Source organism: Protopterus annectens, chromosome 1.part0 (genome assembly GCF_019279795.1).
Source record: "Protopterus annectens isolate FY-2018-M chromosome 1.part0, PAN1.0, whole genome shotgun sequence".
Taxonomy (NCBI): domain Eukaryota; kingdom Metazoa; phylum Chordata; order Ceratodontiformes; family Protopteridae; genus Protopterus; species Protopterus annectens.
Genome location: NC_056725.1, coordinates 1,886,524,446 through 1,886,544,119, shown reverse-complemented (window position 1 = coordinate 1,886,544,119; position 19,674 = coordinate 1,886,524,446). Strand labels below are relative to the sequence as shown.

Below are 19,674 nucleotides of genomic sequence, written 5' to 3'. Positions count from 1 at the left end.
AGCTAGTATATGGTGGGGAACACCGCCAGTAAAAAGTAAATACCAATGCCATTAGGAATGGCCAGAGAGAGGAGAGGTAGAAAGATAAAGAAAACCAGGGGGCTGGAGGGAGGGAAACCAGGAATGCAACAGTGAATACACTCGAACATCTACATTTATGGTAAGTGTACACAACTGTACTATGTTCTTCTTGTTTCACTGTTGCAGTCATCACACTTGGGTTGATTCCCAAAGCTGAGGAAGGGTGGAGCCAGTCAAGAAGGGTTAGGGCTGGCTAGTAGGCCTTGCAAGACTGCTGTAGCAAATCCAGCCCTGGATTTAGAAAGGATAGGTAGGTGTTAATGCTTGGTGAAGGTCTGCACATAACTCCAGGTTGCAGCTTCCAGAATGTCCCTGGTAGGGAGTCCCCTGAGAAATGCTGTAGAGGTGGAAGGTGCCCTAGTGGAATGTGGTCTGATCCCCTGTGGGGTAAGTTTTCCGTGGAGCTTGTAGCAGAAATGGATGCAGTGTGCTATCCATTTGGAAATGGATTGTTTTGAAATGGCCTTACCCTCTGCTCCTGTAGCAACCTGACTAGCAGCTGGTCAGATTTTGAAAGTCTTAGTCCTGTCAAGGTAGACCCTGAGCTGTCTGTGCACGTCCAAGGAGTGCAGGATCTTTTCCCCTTTATTATGAGGGTTAGGGAAGAAGGTTAGCAAATGGATGGATTGGTTTAAAGCCACACTGACACCACCTTAGGCCTAAAGGACGGGTTAGTCCTGAGGGAAACCCTGTCAGCATGGGAAATAATGAAGGGTTCCACAGCCATTAGTGCCTGTAACTCAGACACTCTTCTTGCTGAAGTTATGCCTAAAAGAAAGACGGTCTTCCAAGAAAGGAATTTTAACTCTGCTGAGGCAGCAGGTTCAAAAGGAGGAAGCGTGAGCTTTTCCAGTACAAAGTAAAGGTCCCAAGCAGGGGTGGGTGCTCTCCTAGGGGGCCTTAAGCTGTTAGCCCCTCTCAAGAACTGTTTGATGAGAGGGTGAGAAAATAGAGGTGGCTCAGTATTATAATGAGCGACGATGGCAGAGGCATGAATCTTAATGGAGGAGAAGGATAGGCCTCTGTGGAGTAGCTCTGCTAGGTAATCCAGGATTAGAGGTAAGGAGGGCACTGCTGTGTCCTTCCCTTGAGACAGATCCCAAGAACAATATCTTTTCCACTTATCAGCATAGGATTTCCTAGTACTAGGCCTTCTGGTTTCAAGAATGACGTCCAGCACCTGTTCACTGAGGGTTGCTGGTGTGGTATTCAAGGTATAAGTCAGGCTGCAAGGTTTACAATTTGCAATTGCGGATGCAAAATCTGTCTCTCATGCTGAGACAGTAGGGTAGGAGTCTGGTAAAGGTGCCAGCATGGCACTGTCAGGCTGTGTAAGAGTGGCTACCAGTGCTGGTGTGGCCAGTCTGGGGCAATAAGAATTGCCCTTGGTCTGTCCTGTTTTATCTTGAGTAGTACTCGAGAGAAGGGGCAAAGGCATAAATTGAGAGGTTTTCCCATTGAAAGGATAGGGCATCCAACTTCCAGGTCCTGTTGTGAGGGTTCCTGGTGCAGCATTTGCTCAACTGGTGGTTCTCAGGGGAGGCAAAGAGGTCAACCTGCATTGTCCCCCACCTCTGGATCACAAGGTTGAAGATGCTGGACTCCAATTTCCACTCATGTGGGTCTAGGAGATTTATGCTTAAGTCATCTGCTAGTAAATTTTGTTTACCTGGCAGGAATTGAGCTTGTAGATGCACTTGGCTGCTCAAGGCTGTGTTCCACAGGGCCACGGCTAACCTGCATAGTGGGTAAGAACGGATTCCCCTCTGCTTGTTTATGTACCACATAACTGTGGTGGTGTCTGTTTTTACAAGTAGTTGTTCTGGAAGGATTGGGTGTTTGAAGGCTGTCAGAGCATTCTGTACAGCTAGCATCTCTTTTTGATTGATGGGCAGGAGAATCTGTCCTGGGCTCCAGTGGCCCTGAATGCATTTGCCTGCCATGTGAGCCCCCCATGCACTGTCTGATGCATCTGTTGTCAGGGTTTGGGCAGCGAGGGGTTGAGTAAAAAACAGTCCCTTGTTGTGGTTGCATGCTTCTGCCCACCAAAGGAACTCTGCCCTTAGACAAGGTATGACATGAATGACTGTTTCCAGGCCCTGAGAATATTGGCACCAAAGACTTTTTAAGTACAACTGAAGTTTCCTCATATGCAGTCTTGCATATGGAATCAGCAGAATACATGAGGCCATGAACCCTAGGGCTTGCCATATTTTCCTTGCAGATAGCTGGGTTTTGGTGGCCATTTGTTTGAAGTAGTTTGTCAGACAGATCTGTTTTTCTGAAGTGAGAAATGCCATCTGGGAAGTTGTGTCCAAGCTTGCTCTCAGGAATACAATCTTTTGACTGGGCACCAGTTGCGATTTCTTTTCATTGATGGTGTACCCCAATGAAGTGAGAAGGCTTTTTACAAATGCCAGGTGCTGAAGTAGCAATTCCCGACTGTCCGCCTGAATCAGGCAGTCGTCCAAGTATGGGAAAATTTGGATATTTCTCTGCCTGCAGTTTGCAATGGCTGGAACCAGGCACTTTGTGAATACTCTGGGTGTAGTAGATAAGCCAAAGGTAAGTGCAGAGAATTGATAGTGCCTAGAGCCTGCCCTGAAACGTAGATATTTTCTGCATGACTCCCTTATGGGGATGTGCAGATAAGCTTCTTTTAAGTCTAGAGTGACTAACCAAGCATCCTTGGCCAGCACAGGGAGAAGCTGTTGCAGGGTAAGCATCTTGAATTTTGGGACCACCAGAAAGGTGTTGAGAACTGAGAGATCCAGGATTGGGTGCCAAGAGCCCTCTTTTCTCAGCACCAGGAAAAGTCTGGAGTAGAAACCCTGACCCCTTTGTTCTAGTGGAACAAGTTGAATAGCTCTGATATTGAGCAGGGAAAGTATTTGTTTTTGAGCCTCTGCCCACTGGTTTGAAAGAAGGTCTGGAAACCCGCTTGGGGTTGGCAGTGAATGGAAGTAGAATTTGTACCCCTGGGATACAATATTTAGGAACCATCGGTCCTGAGTAATGGACATCCAGTTTTTTGCATGAAGGGCAAGTTTTCCTCCTAGGGGCACAAGTAATTGGGCAGGGCTGTGAAGGATAATTGATAAGTCATTGTGAACTTTTTCCATAAGGGGATGGCTTACCACTCCCTGTTTTTGATGTGGGTGCGCACTCCATTGTTTAGATCTCTACATACCCTAAGACTGTAGTCTGGGTGGCCTTTTCCCCTGGGTTGGTCTGGGAAGGCTTGGAAGGGGCTGGAAAGGACCAGATTTTAGAAGGTCAATGCCTATTGAATCTAGGTGGCTGCACTTGTAAGAATTACTTGACAGTTTGCATAGATTTAGCTTTTTCTTCCATCGTTTTAAGAACTTCTTCTGCTTTGGTGCCAAACAAACAGTCCTTATTTAAAGGAGTGTCTAGTAATTTGGATTTGACATGCTCTGGCAATGTTTGTTCCTTCAGCCAAGCATGTCTTCTCAGTACAGACCCAGTGACTGCAGCCCTGCAAGAAGCTTCTAGGGCATGAAAGCCACACTGCAAAGTATGCTTACTAACTTGGTTTGCAGAATGCATTAGCTCTTGTAAATCTTTATTTTCTGCACAATCTGGAAGTAACACCATTTTTTGTTTAATTAGTTCCACAATATGTTGCTGGCACTTCAACATGTGAAACTGGCAATTCAATGCCCTGATGGCAAGAGTTGCAGAGGTACATACCTTCTTACCTAGTCTGTCTAAAGCTCTGGAATCCCTGTCAGAAGGGGTAGGATTCTGGGCTGTAGTAGCCTTAATACCTTTAGGTCCCTGGGAAATGGTCTCTGGATCAGCAGTAGGATTCTTGAAGAGAAATTTGTGAGAATCAGGTACTCTATAGTACTTGTCAGGTTTCCTAGAGGCTGGAGTAAGACTGGATTCCATAAAAACATCATCTACAACATCCAGGACAGGGGGTATAGCTAGAGGCCTGTGCTGAGGCAACTCTAAAAATTCTCTGAGTCTCTTTTTGGACTGAGGATAGTCTTGGCATTCCCAGCGGAAATGCTCTCTTAAAGTATGCAAGGTTTCACCAAAAGAAAAACCCTCTGGAGGTGAGGAATGGATTCCTCTGCATCTGAATCCTTACAGGCTGATAAGGGCATGTCTTGATAATCAGAGGTGTCAGAGTCATTGGCCTCCTCACCTGTAAAATCATTATGAAACTCAAATCTTTGTCTTTTAGCAGGGGAAGGCTGGCTTCCCCTAATTAGGGTGATAAGGTCTTCAGCCATTCTAAACATTTGTTTTTGTGGCATGGGAGCTTGAGCATGTGCTTTGGTCATTGGTTTCTAGGCGTAGTGCATACTCTGGGCCTAAGAAACTCAGTAGTTTTGGCTAAAAATGAAGTCGTCAGTTTGATTTGAACATTGGTGGGTCGAAATACACCCTTAGAAGCTAGTGCCTGCACAGCGGCTCCGGACCCATCCAAGGCAGAGACATCCACAGGTTCCATAGTCAAAGAAGCATCTTGCGGCATACCGGATTCTGAATGGGTCTCAGCAGAGGCCTGTAAATCCATAGAAGCGGGCATCAGGGGCTGCGAATGTGCCTCACTGAGTACCGGCGGACTGGCGACTAACTTAACAGAAGTGTCGGCAGTTTTGGACCTATGCGGTCTGCCTCTGTCTATCTTTATGTTTTTTTTTTTTGGAAGATCGGTAGTCGGATGGCTTACCGAAGCCATTTCAGAATACAGAGAATGGGAGCAAAAGAATTTAGCGACAAAAATAAACTGACGACAGATGGTTCGGGCATTAAGGCACAAAACCGACAGCGAGGGATGTCGTGGTCTGGGCCTAAACAGGTGACACAGTAAGAATGAAAATCAGTGCAAGGTATTTGCTTTCCACAGGCAAGACAGTTGTTAACTTTTTCTGACATCCGTTAGAGCAAGAAAAAAGGGTCCCCAACGGGGTACTTAGCTTTAAAAGACTTCAGGATTACAAACTCGAAAATGAAAATTTCAGGTAGTGGCTGACCGGCACTTGCGAACTGCTTCTGCTTTGGGCTCCTTGGCAAGAAAGACTGATGTAATGGCATCAGCTGCCTGTTTTATACCCCTGACGACCTGACATCATGAAAGAAGCAACAGCATCCAACGCAGAAATACTAAGACTCTGGTATTCGGGCCGACTGAGGGCTACCTGCAGGCAAATAACCCAAGTGTAATGACTGCAACAGTGAAACATGAAGAACATCAATGTGGTTATTCAAGGCCCAAGAAGAAAATCTCTTCCATTTTCTGGCATATAACTTCCTCATTGAAGTCTTATGAGACGAGATCAAGATATGTTTCATTGATGGAGGAAGGTTAGGGAGTCTGGATATGTTTGGAATCAGAGCAGCCAAGCTGTCAATTTGAGGGTTTGAAGGGAGGGGTGGTGCATCCATGATGCATGAATCAGAAGGTTCGGAACTGGGTCCAGAATCCACAGCTCCTGCTGAAGAGGAGGCCAATGGAAGGGGAACCAGATTTGATGAAAACAGTAAGGGGCGATGAGTATCAAATTCCTTCCCAAGGAATTGGGTTGCTGAAGAACTTTGGGTATCAATGGAAAAGGAGGAAAGGCATAGTGGAGACCAGAGGGCCAACTGTGTACAAGTGCATCCCTTGGTGACTTCCCTGGAGGGGGAATAAGGGCAAGATAGCTGCTGCATTTGGCATTCACGGATGTGGCAAAAAGGTCACAGCAAGGCTGGCCCCATTTGAGGAAAATCATCTCTGCTACTTCTTGTTGTAGGGACCACTCGTGAAGCATCAGAATTGCTCTGCTGAGTTTGTCTGCTATCACGCTGGATTTCCCCGAGATGTGTGTTGCTATCAGAAAGTGTTGGGAGGAGGTCGCCCACTGCCATACTCAGAGGGCCTCCTGACAAAGGGGGTAAGACAGTACAGTTTTGTACCTACCATAAATGTAGATGTTTGAGTGCTAATACAGCTGCAGTCATAAAGTACAGTTTTGTACCTACCATAAATGTAGATGTTCGAGTGCTAATACAGCTGCAGTCATAACAGATGGGTTTTCCTGCCATCAGGCGGGTCCTCGGTCGGCTGAATTCCAAAGTCTAGGTCTGGCGTCGGATGTCATCGCTTCTTCCCTGACGTCAGTGCGACAGGGGTATAAAAGAACCAGACGACACCATTTTCTTCAGTTTTTCTTGCCCCAGATGTCAGGTGCCCCCAGAAGGAAAGCAATACATAAATTTATGTAATAATGCAATGCAATATAATCAAAAAACAGTAGTTGCAAGCAAATACACCATAAAAGAATACCCCAATCAGGTTGTATGAGGAGGTGTTAGCCATTAGGCCTGTCCCAAGAGGGGAAGGAGGGAGGGAAACCTGGAATGCAGCTGTATTAGCACTCGAACATCTACATTTATGGTAGGTACAAAACTGTACTATGTTCATCGTGCATACAGCTGCAGTCATAACAGATGGGTAGAATCCCAAAGCTAAAAAAGGGGTGGTAGGCACTAGGTGGAACCAGGAGGAGCCAGGATGCCCTGCAAGACTGCAGTGGCAAAGCCTGCTCTAGATTTGGAGTATAATGGTAGGTGATAGTGCTTGGAGAAGGTATATACAGAACTCCAAGTGGCTGCTTCCAAAATATCTTTGGTAGGAACCCCCCCCCCCCCCCCCCGAGGAAAGCTGCAGAGGTAGCTGTGGCCCTTGTGGAGTGAGATCTGATGCCTGCAGGTACAGTTTTACCATGAAAAGAGTAACAAAAATGTATGCAGTGGGCTATCCATTTTTAAATTGTCTGTTTGGAAATAGACTTCCCTTGAGCTCCTGTAGCATAGGACACAAAGAGTTACTCTGATTTTCTGAAAGGCTTTGTTCTGTCCAAATAATAACGCAGCTGTCTGTGAATGTCCAAGCAATGTAGTAGTCTCTCCCCTTTGTTTTGAGGATTAGGGTAAAAGGTAGGTAAGTGGACAGCCTGATTCAAGGCTACCCTGGATACTACCTTTGGCATAAAGGACGGATTGGTTCATAAGGAAACTCTGTCCTGATGGAAAATGATGAAAGGCTGCACAGCCATGAGGGCTTGTAGTTCCGAAACCCTGCGAGCTGAGGTGATAGCCAGAAGGAAGGCTGTTTTCCAGGACAAATATTGCAGTTCTGTTGAAGCAGCTGGCTCAAAAGGAGGCAAGGTCAGTTTTTCTAGAATGAAATTGAGGTCCCAAGCAGGTACTGGTTGTTTCCTTGGGGGTTTTATATTCTTAGCCCCTCTGAGGAACTCTCTTAAGAGGGGGTGAGAGAATAAAGGAGGATCAGTGTTGTATTCTGCAGAAATGGCTGAGGCATGGATTTTGAGGGAGGAGAATGAAAGTCCACTGCTTAGCATCTCAGCTAGGTACTGTAATATTTGAGGTAAATTCAGTATTCCAGGATTCTGACCCTTTTTCTTATTCCAGGCACAAAACCGTTTCCATTTTGCAGAGTAGGCTTTTCTAGTAGAAGGCCTTCTGGCCTCCAAAATGACATCCTGCACCTCCTTGGAGAGTAGGGTCTGTTGTGAATTTAAGGAATTTTCCATGCGGCTAGATTGAGTGTTTTCAGCTGACTGTGAAGGGTTTTGAAGTTGTGCTGAGTCAGTAGAAGAGGCATTAGAGGCAGGGTCCATGGTGGGGAATGCGTCAGGCTTCTCAGGAGTGGGTACCAGTGTTGTCTTGGCCAGTCTGGAGCAATGAGAATCATCTTTGGTCTGTCTGCTCTGGTTTTTAATAGAACTTTGGGCAGCAGAGGAAGAGGTGGAAAGGCATAAACTGTCATTGTTGTCCAACTGAAAAAGAGTGTGTCCACTTTCCAGGCCTGTGGGTGAAAGGTCCTTGAGCAGAATTTTGCCAACTGGTGATTTCTGTGGGAGGCAAAGAGATCTATGTCTGGCCTTCCCCATGCTTGAATTATCTTTGTAAACACTTGAGGATGCAACTTCCATTCGTGTGGATCTGTCATATTTCTGCCTAGGTTGTCTGCCAGCATGTTTTCCTTGCCTGGCAGGTATTGTGCTTGAAGTTCGATTTGTAATTCCAGAGCCATGTTCCAAAGAGACATGGCTAGCCTGCATAGGGGGTATGAATGGGTTCCTCCCTGTTTGTTTATGTACCACATTACTGTGGTGTTGTCTGTCCTTATCAATAGCTGGCCTGGATGCAGTAGGTCTTTGAAAGCTATAATAGCATTTATTACTGCTAGCATTTCCTTTTGATTGATGTGTAGGTGCTTTTCTTTTTGGGACCATTTGCCCTGAATGCACCGATCTGTCATGTGCACACCCCAGGCGTAGTCCGAGGCGTCTGTTGTGATGACTTGATTTGCTTGAGGCTTGCAGAATGGGAGACCTGTGTTTCTTTGGCATGCTTGAGCCCACCACAGAAATTCCTTTTGAAGACATGGAATCAGTGGTACTATTGTTTCCAAACTGTGGCTGTGTTGAGACCATAGGTTTTTTAGGTACCATTGAAGTTTTCTCATATGCAGCTTTGCACATGGGATTAGTAGGATGCAAGATGCCATGAATCCCAGAGCCTGCAGGATTTTCCTTGCAGTCAGCCTGGTGAAAGTTGCCAGTTTTCTGAAGTATTGAGTTAGTTGCCCTTGTTTCTCTGGCGTGAGGTAGGCCATCTGGGTGTTTGTATCCAAGCTGGCACCCAGGAAAATTATTGTTTGCGAGGGTATTAGCCTTGATTTCTTTTTGTTGACTGTGTATCCCAGAAAATTCAACAACATTATTACAAACGCCAGATGTTTCAGAAGTATGTGCTTGCTGTCCGCTTGGATCAGGCAGTCGTCCAGATATGGGTATATTTGTATCCCTTGAAGTCTGCAGTAGGCAATTACTGATGCCAGGCATTTCGTGAACACTCTGGGCGCAGTAGATAAACCAAAGGGCAATGCAGAGAATTGATAATGAGTTGAACCTGCAAGAAATCTGAGGTATCTTCTGCAATCTTGCCTGATTGGGACATGCAGGTATGCCTCCTTGAGGTCCAATGTTACCAGCCAAGACTCCTTGCCCAGCATGGGAAGAAGCTGCTGTAATGTGAGCATCTTGAATTTTGGCACGAGTAAAAATGTGTTTAGGATGGATAGGTCCAAAATAGGTCTCCAATCTTTTCCCTTCCTTGGTACCAGGAATAGTCTGGAATAAAAACCTTGACCCTGTTCTTGTGCAGGTACCTCTTGAATAGCTTTCATGTCCATGAGATCTGAAATTTGTTTTTGTGCCTCTGCCCTTTGATTGTGTGGCAGGTTTGGCATGCCTCTCATTTTTGGAAGGTTGTGAAAGTGGAATCTGTAGCCTCTGTCTATAATGTCCAGGATCCATTTGTCTTTTGTGACAATATGCCAATTTTTCGAAAATAATGCCAGTTTTCCGCCTAAAGGTGCTGCCATTTGAGCCTTGCTTGGCATGCAAAGGGGAAAGTCATTGGTTCTGCTTTCTGAATGGCTGTGAACTATCCTCACCACCTCTTTGTGTAGGTGCTTGCCATTGTCTGCCTCTAAACGATCCTTGATATTGTCCTCTGCCCCTCGGGCACCTGTATCGACCTCTTTGGGGTCTGTCCGTGGCTGGAAAGGACCAATTTTTGGAAGGCCAATTTCTACTGAAACGTGGAGGTTGTACCTGTAGGAAATCTTTCACTGTTTGCATTGATTTTGCCTTTTCCTCCATTTTCTTTAATACCTCCTCAGCTTTAACACCGAACAATACATCTTTTTGCAGAGGGGCATCTTAGTAATTTAGCTTTGACATGATCTGGTAAGGTTTGCTCTTTTAGCCAAGCATGTCTACGTATGACTGATCCTGTAACAGCAGCTCTACAAGAGGCCTCTAAAGCATCAAAACCACATTGCAAGGTATGTTTACCCACTTGCTCTGCACTATGCAACAAATCCTGCAACTCCTTCAAGTCTGGTTGTTCAGGTTGTGACATTTTGCTTTTCAACTGAGATAACAAAAACTGTTGGTACTTTAACATATGGAACTGACAGTTTAGTGCCCTCATGGTTAAAGTGGCCGAGGTATATACCTTTTTCCCCAAAGCTCTGGAATCTCTCTCTGAAGGTAATGGATTTTTGGCAGTGGAGGCCTTAATTCCCTTGGGACCCTGTGAAATAGTTTCTGGGTCAGCCGCATGGCTTTTGTATAGGAATTGGTGTGAATCAGGAACCCGGTAATACCTGTCAAGCTTGACTGGAGCTGGAGGTAAAGAATCTGGGTTAAGGCTGGCCTCTGAATACACATCATCTAGTATGTCTAAGACAGGAGGTATAGCCAGAGGCCTGTGCTGAGGGAGCAAGAGGAAATCCCTGAGCCTTTTCTTGGAGTCTGAGCACTCTTGGCCTTCCCAGTGGAAGTGTTCCCTCAAGGTATGCAAGGTTTCCCCAAAAGAGTAATCCTCAGGGGGGGAGACAGAGGGAATGGACTCCTCTGCATCAGAATCTTCGAAAGGGGAGTAAGAATGTTCCTGGTCCTCAGAATGTTCTGAAGTAATGGAGGCCTGGTCCGAGGAAGGGTATTCTTCCTCCACTCTGGGCCTTTTGTCCGAGGGGGGTTGAGAACCCCTGATAAGAGTAATCAAATCCTCAGCCATTTTGACCATCTGCTTTTTAGGCATGGGGCCTTGAGAGGGGCCCTGTGGAGCTTGTCTTTTAGAATGCATGGCTGCTTTAGATTTAGTGTAAGCCTTAATGGAAAAAGAAGAAGAAGGCCTGAAGACACCTTGAGAGGTGGCAGGCCTGTCTGAACTCTGAGTTTCCCCGCCAAGAGTGACTTCAGTATCTGTAGTCGGGGTGTGGGCCGAAGAGCCTGTGACCTCAGGCACAGAAGACACCGCTAATGAAGTGTCATCGGTAGTCAGGGGCTGCGTAGGCGCCTCGCTGAGAACCGGAGCACATGTAGTCGGCTTTAGCGTGGTGTCGGTAGAAGTCGCGGACCTCGTATGTCGGTCCCTATCTTTACGTCGTTTACTCAAAATTGGAGTCGGAGTATCCGACGACATGTTGTAATTAAACTTTTTGCCAAAATAGTGTTGGGCGAACTCCGCCCGACGCTTAATAGTGCGTCTGTTGAATGTAGCACAAAAACAACAGGCCGAGACGTCGTGGTCTGGGCCTAAGCAAGGTATACAGAGGGAATGGAAATCCTTATGCGGTATTTGCTTCCCACATGAAATGCAATTATTAACTTTGTCTGACATCGGTCTGAGACAAGAAAAGTTTCTAACGGGTACTTAGCTTTCAAGAAGTCTTCGGTTGAAAAATATTCGTAATCTCAGGAGCTGGCCGACCGGCACTTGCGAACTGCTTCTGCTTCGGGCACCGCGCAGCAAGAAAGACTGAAGAAAATGGCGTCGGCTGGTTCTTTTATACCCCTGTCGCACTGACGTCAGGGAAGAGGCGACGACAACCGACGCCGGACCTAGACTTTGGAATTCGGCCGACCGAGGACCCGCCTGACGGCAGGAAAACCCATCTGTTATGACTGCAGCTGTATGCACGATGAACATCTGGTCCATCCTTGTTTATGTACAACAGAACTGACATGTTGTCTGTCTGTATTGCAATAGTTCCTAGCAGAAGAGAGTCCAGGAATGCTTGCAACGATAGAAGCACCACCCGCATCTATAGGACACTGATGTGCAAATGGGCGACCCTGCTAAGTGCCTTGGACTTTCTTTCCCAGATAATGCCCCCCCTCAACTGGGAAGCATCGGTGGTCACCGTGGCTAAAGACTGTGGAAGAACAAAGGGTCCACCTAATGTCACATGAGTAGAGGTAAGCCACCAATGAAGGTCTTTCTTGCAGGATTCTGTTATTGTAATTTGGTGGGACATGGATAGTTCCTGCATGGACCATTGAGAGAACAGCAGCCAGTGTAGAATTCTCATGTGTAGATGTGCTAATGGAATTAGGGTTATTGCTGCTGCCATGGTTCCTAACACTTTCAGTACTGTTTTTGTTCATACTTTTTTCTTGGAAAGTAGGATTAGGACCTGACATCACAAAATTTACACCCTTTCGGAAGGAAGTTTTGCCATCAAAACGATACGCTGAGATGGCAACAAGGCAGATTTTTTTTTAGTTTATTGTGATTCCTAGATGAGAGCAGAGCTGCAAGGTGGTGTCTCTCGCTTTTGTTAGTAGATACTCAGTGATGACAGTTAGGAGCCAGTTATCTAGACATGGAAACACTCAGAATCCTAGGCGTCTCAAGTGAGCCATGACTACTGCCATACACTTGGTGAACACTCTGGAGGCCACAGTGAGACCAAAGGGCAGAGCTTGAAATTGGTAGTGACTGGCTCCCAGCCGAAAGCGTAAATTACTCCTGGATCACCTGTCCATTTTTATGTGGTAGTATGCATCCTGGAGATCTATCGAGCACATCCAATCGTCTTGTCCCAGAAAAGGAAGTATCGACTGCAGTGTTACCATCCAGAACTTTGATTTTCTTACGGACTTCATTAATTTGCTGAACTCCAGGATAGGTCTCCAGTCCCCTGTTTTCTTTGGAACTAAAAAGAACCTTGAGTAAGTTCTCGATCCTACTTGGTCTGCGGGGACTGTCTGGATGACTCTTTTCTCTAGCAATTTTTGTATTTCTAGAGTTGTCTGTTCCCTTTGACTGAATGGAACGTCCGGGATGTTTTTTATGTTTGGGATGGGGAAGGAAAATAGTATAGAGTAGCCTCTGGATATAATGCTTTGTACACACTTTTCTTTTGTTATTCTTAGTCAGGCTTCTGGGTACAAAGATAAGTGACCCCCGACTGCCTCCACAGATGGACAGATGGGCCTCCTTTCAGGAGCGCTGAAAGGACTTACCATGGAATGATTCCCCGTCACCCTGATTTTGCAGACCCCCCCCCCCCCCGCTGCATGGTCGGTGTCTTCCATTGGCACCTCCCCCTCTGCCCCTAGAAGAAGAATCACCATGTGTGTCCTAAAAAGCTCTCTGGGATTTTCTAAACCACATTTCCTCCCCTTCTGGCCTTTTGGGTAATGTCTAGTAGGTAGGGAGAAACGTACTCCAATGGCAGAGACAGTTTTTCCTTTTTGTTCAAACCTGGTTAGTGTGTCTTTGACTTTAGGCCCAAACAAGGACAAGCCATCAAAAGGAGGATTAACAAAAGAAGATTTAAAAGGTTCTGCAAAGTCACACAAGTGCATCCAGGAATGTCTCCTTAGGGAAATTCCTGAACCTGCTGCCCTGCTTGCTCCATCTGCTGCATAAGAAATGAACCTCATGGAGGAGATGACTACTGAGGTTAAGGTGGAGAGCTGAGAGGAAACCTTATCTGACACCCCTGCAGCTACTGAACCTTAGAGGGTATCTCCTAGCTCTTTTTGGAGATCTCTCTGAAGCCTAGTAAAGCGAGTCAGACAGTTCAGTGATCTGAGTGCAAAAGTCGCTGAAGAGAACATTAGCTTTCCATATCTATCCATCGTAGGAGACTCTTTGTTCGGCAGATGGACAAACTAGGATGTCTCTGAAAGTTCCTTTTTGGTGGCTGCTGCCATCACCATAGCATCTACTGGGACACCCTTGGTAAGAAACTCCTTGTCTGAAGGTGCAGTAATAAATTTGTTCAGCCGCCGAAGAACAGGTTCCACTGAATCTGGAGACTCCTATTCCTTTTGACTAACTACTTCCATGAGCTCATCGAAGGGTGGAGAAACCCAAATGGCAGAAGAGTGAGGCCCAAAAGCCTTCAGGTATACAGACTCCTCCTCAGAAGGGTTGATGAGCTTCCAGCCACCTCTCTGCTTAAGTATTTCTAGGATGTCTGCAATGGAGACATCCTCAGAGGGTGACTATGGGGACCCTTCGGACTCATCAAGATCTGATGAGAAGCGATGGACTCCTCTGGAGAGTCTAAATGCTTCCTCTTGCATAGTCTCTTTCAAGGGACCTCTTCAGAAGGGTATTCTGGAGAGGTTTCAGAAGAGAGGGGTCCAGCCAATGGGGCATCCTGAGGCCTAGGGTCTCCGCATTTCTGTGGATGCAGTGGGGCTGAGACAGACACCGGTGCTTTTGGGGGAAGAATATCCGGACCTGAGAGTGGATCTGTCTGTGGAGACAGCATTCTCCTCATTACCTCAAAAGCCCCCCGCCCCCCTGTCTGAGGAAACTCCCAGCTCCGAAGAACCAGAGGGAATCCCTAAAACCAAGGGGGTTGGTTCCAAGGCTAAGGTAGGAGCCCAGCTCACCCCCGCAGAGGCCCCAACAGGCAAGTGAGGATCCGCCAACTATCCGATCTGACTCCCCTTCCTGGACCCAACTGGAAAGTGTCAGCTACTAGACTCCTCGATTTCAGATAGTACAGAGGACATCAGAGCAGTAGTCAGGCCCGAAGATCCTGGGACAGGTCTTGTCTCTGATGATTCTGCTACGATCAGCTGTAGACATTCTGCCTCCAAGGTCCGGGATTGGCTTGGAGGAGAAATCAATGGTAAAAGTGTAGGCTAAGTCGGTTCAAAAGCCCTCTGGGTCAGAACCGACAACAATTTGGCAAGTGTCGGTGTCCTCAATAGCCTCCGCACCATGCAATCTACATCGTCATCTGAACTGTTCCTGGAGGATCGAGAGGAGGGAGCAGGGGATCTTGATGCCTGTAATATTGGAGATCTTACGGTTGAAGATACCGGTTCCAACTCCAGGGACCGGCTCTGTACCTGAAAACCCAACAGCTCTGAAACTAAAGGAGTCGGGGTGGAAGGTTTCTCAGGCCCAACCATCTTCAGGTCCAAAGTTGACATTTTCTGCACTTTTTTCGTCGGCTCCAACTGAGCATCCGAAGAAGAAGATGACCTCTTTCCAGCTTTGTCCGATTTGGAAGAGGGGAATGGCCTGATTTTGAAGGATCTGGACCTTCTTTAATAGCTTCTGAAAAAGGGGGACTTCAGCAATCCTCTGAGCATGACTCCTGGAGGTGTACTGCTCCAAGGTAGTACACACAGACTGTATGCCCGTCAGTGATGGACAATTTTTGGCTACATTTCCCACATTTTTTTAAACCCAGAGGGTTTGCTAACTTATGACTGTTTTGTAGACATGACAGGAAAAGTCAACAACAATAATACATCAGAACCTTTTTTTTTTTTAATTAAAGAACCAGAGAAAAAAAATGCCCTCTAACTGAAATAGGCAAGACGGCACTCTAACTCAAACGAGCTTGCCTAGTATTCTAGAGAGAGATGGATGACAAGGTTTAGTTCAAACAGCTCTCTAAATTAAATGAGCCTAAAGCTAAGGAAAGGAAGCCCTCTAACTAGAACGGGCTTAGCTACAAGAAATTAGTAACTACAACTCTCTCTCTTTTGTTTTTTTAATAAATAGGTATAACAAAATAAGTTAAACAGGCTCTCTAACTTAAACAAGTTTAGAAAACGGCCTTAGGAGTAAAATTTAATCCAAGATAGGGTGAGAGAAAAGGCCTTGAGGAAAAAACGGCAGCCAACAGCACAAATAACAGAAACGGACACACAAAAAAAAAAAAAAAAACAACCCCAAACAGTAGCTAAATACAAAGTTAGTAATTAAGGCTAATTATCCTAAAGTAGAATAAAGAAATTATTTCACTTAAGCAGAGCCAGTAGGAAGCACCCGATCTTGTTTAGTGGCAAACGAGATCTGGGGAACTTTCCTAGGGCATGACGGGACAGGGTTATAGCCATGAGCTAGTGGAAGACCTCAAGCTTTTGTATAAGGCAGAGTTGGAACCGAGGATCGGTTATGAACCCAACCAGTGAAGAATAAAGGTGAGATAGGACAACATCACATCAAATTTTATAAACTAGCACAAGATAAATGTATTACAACAAAATAATGATTAGTGCATCTGTAAATGTAACAAACAAACAGAACTAAGACTGCAAAACCTTAACAGGGACCCATGTCAAGTATCCAAAGCTAGAAGTTACAAAAATAAAAATGAAAAATATCTGATTACAGGCAGGCTTTACCCAGTTAACCTCAACTTCCTTATTTAAAGAGTCAAAACTGTAATACTATCATAGGATCTCTCACAGACTATACCTTTGTCCAGTCCTGAATGTGTAAATCATTTTTCAAGAAAATAACCAGTTAGTTCAGGTAAAATAGTGTTATCATCTAGATTTTATATATTTATATATATATATATATATATATATATATATATATATATATATATATATATATATATATATGTATGTATGTGTGTGTGCATACAAACACACACACACAATATATAAATGTGTATACACACACACACACACACACACACACACACACATGCACACACACACACACACACACACAATACATAAATGCATACACACACACACACACACACACACACACACACAAAAAACATATTACTGTATCAGTTTGAAAATCATTTCCAGCTTGCTGGAATTTTTCTCTAAATAATGTGATTTTATATCCTATCTACTAATAAACCTGTTCGCAAGCTTTTTCTAAAGGTTAACGTTGAAGTGTCATACTTTCTTCCACAGTTAAAATAACACACCACTCCCAATACCAACCTGGCAGACTACAACACTACACGTCAGAGAACTACACTCCAAATGACGTAGCACCAGAATGACACAGTTTTATTCTAGAAGACCCAAATAAAGAAAGGTTCTGGCTGTGGTAAAAAAAAAAAAAAATGCATGCCATGGCTTAGTCTTACGACGTGCACTTACCAAGTCAGAAACTGTGATGTCCAGTATACTACACGCCAAAAAATAGGCATAATTCCATCTGGTATGTAACTCCATGGTTTGGTACATTTGTCAATAACTGGAGTGTGCTTACTGTTAAAAAAAGGAAGATGAGAAGTATATTTACAGCAGTTCCATACTGTCATGTTGTCAAACATACAACAAAATGTAATGCACATTTATCTTGAGAGACTTATCACAACCACAGGCAAATTCTAATTGAAACTTTACCACAAAAAAGAAAAAACACCACCACTATAAAAAATATTTTATTCAAAGGAAAATTAATATGAGGAATACTGGAAATGCAAACTGTGGTCAGAGGAAAAGTTCTGAGAAAACCTTTTAAGTTTTTGTTCTTCTCCCATGACACATAGCAGCAGGAAAGTACAGTTATATAAAGTGTTAATCTACGTGTATGTGAGGCTAGTACATAACACCAGCTTGTCAAGGGAATGAGCACTGCGCCCATATTCACAACACACTGATTCGACAAGGGAATTTATTTAGGCCCAGCAATAGTGAGATGTGCAAAAGCCAGAATGCACACAATATCCTAGAGCTTTAAGCTTTATTTAGCTAGAAGTCAAGCTTCAGAAATTCATATCTAATGTCTTTTTATCAGTTCATTTCACAGCTAAGTAAATGATAAAGACAGGTTGTTGCTACCAGGTAAATGATTTCTAACAATAGTTTTGTCTCCCCTTTGTAAGAGCAGTGCTATAGTCTACAATTCAGGAAGTTCAGGCAGAGTTTTTCCTATTTTCTTACAGATATCCTTCTTTAGCACGATTTCTCAGTGACTGTACTTCCGTTTCTTTTTCACATTTCAACAAAATGTCACAACTCCTCCCTCAAGCACAGGTAAAATCACAAATGGTACATCCCAAAGTTAAGTTTGCTTTCAACCTGTCACTGAAAGCCGTTATGAGGAAAATATTGCGCCAGTTAAGTATATCATACAAAGATGTCAGGAATAAAATAAGATCTCCAAAGTCCACCTCATGCGTTGAGCAGTACAGAGTTTATTAGTAACACAATCCACAGTTCACTATCCAGAATTAGATTAAGTGATCTTCGTTACTGAAAAAACGGAATTTCCTCAAAATCTGGACAGAAACATAACATCTTTAAAAATCATGCATTTGAAGACACAGGTGTACTTTTTGAAAATTTGTTCACCCTACTAAAATGCACTCAGTTACAATACATTCAGATAACATGAAATAAGTGTAAAGGCCCAAGTGCAAGCAAAATTCTTGATCCTACTACTTTGACCACCACAAAAGAAATATTAAATTCAGTAAAAATTATATAATAATAACAAAGACAATAAAGATTAGTATGCGTCATAATGAGCATAGCTGAACATGATGCCAAGAATAAAAATAACAAGTTAAAAATACATGAATGAAGAGATGTGTAAATAAAATTGTAACTGCGCATTGATAACCTAATACCAGTATAGTGGATCTATTAAAAAAATTATCTTTGAAATTAGGATAGAAAGAACATTTTTTTTTATTATTAGCTGTGGATGTACTAAATTATATATTTTTTTACTGAATTTAATAATACAATGTATATTTTGATAACAGACCATTTCCCCTTTAAGAAATGTATGCATGTTTACGTACAGCTTTGACTGAATAATAAGTTCCCAATTGGAGGTTATAATAAAAACAGGAGGGGCTTTGATTGTACTTTGGTTCTGAAGATGTCTCCATCACTTACTTTTGTGAGATGAAAGCACTAAACCTTTGTGTGTTCATTCATTTTTCAATAAATCTATTTTTTTTCTTTGCATATCTCCAGTATACTGTGTGGTAAACCTGACTCTACCAGTTCACTGAACGAATGCTAATTGGTTTAGTTCATAACTTGAAAGTTTTTCATACGATCTTGCGCATTTAGCTAGCAGCATAAGGGGAAACTTTATCAAAGTCAAAAATGCATTTTACTTTAAAGGGTGAAAGCAAACTTATAACCTTCTTCCCGGGCAAAAACGGCTTAAAATGAAATTACATTTTATAGACCAATTTAAAACTTTAAAACTAATAATCAGGAGTACAATACAATAAATACCAAGGTTAACCTTCTCCAAATTATTTAGATATAAATCCCTATAAAATATATATAAATAAATGATGTATAAAAATATAGCATATATAAAAATGCATAACATAGTAGGAAAATAAACATTGTAAAAAAGAACCAAATTTCCTTGCATAAAAAGTGTGCCTCTTATATCAAATTTTACCAAATTCCCTTAAAATAGTACAAAATATGTTACACAATATAATGTAATGCAACAGATAAGCAAACAAATACCTAAGATTATAAAACATAATGGGATGGCATCTGTAATCATTAAAGTTTAGATGGTGTAATTTTAATACAGGTTTTATAGAAATTATATTCATTTAAACCAGGGGTATACCCACATTTAGTTTTAGTTGCCACATAAGCTCCCTGTATTCTAAACAGTTCTCCCAATCACCTCCTCTGGGGTTAATTGTTACTTTATACAAAATTCCAATCAAAAGGAATTAAACTCTGGACATACAACAGAAGGCTTACATACAACACTGTTGCTATTACAAGCTTCAATATCTTAGTTGTGCTCATAGATCCTTCTCCTGAGTACTCATTCAGTATTTCCTACATAAAAGGATGGACATTTTGAACATTTGGCAAAGCATACTATCCCCCAGTATAGCAATTTCTTTTTTAAAATTTTACCTAAATGTTATTAACCGGTGATTCCACCTGCAAAACATGTGAACATTGTCGACCTTGTCCACATTTCACAGTACCACAACTGAATGCCCCAGAA

At 43.5% G+C, this 19,674-nt stretch overlaps 1 protein-coding gene across 1 annotated transcript in view; it reads right to left on the bottom strand.

The window, feature by feature from the left end:
• Nucleotides 1-19,674, bottom strand: part of LMBRD2 (LMBR1 domain containing 2) — a 1,695,734-nt gene that overhangs the window by 1,403,614 nt on the left and 272,446 nt on the right. Inside the window, exon 4 of the mRNA XM_044069969.1 lies at nucleotides 16,821-16,931. Within this exon, the coding sequence (XP_043925904.1) occupies nucleotides 16,821-16,931 (111 nt within the window). The remainder of the gene's footprint in view (nucleotides 1-16,820; nucleotides 16,932-19,674) is intronic.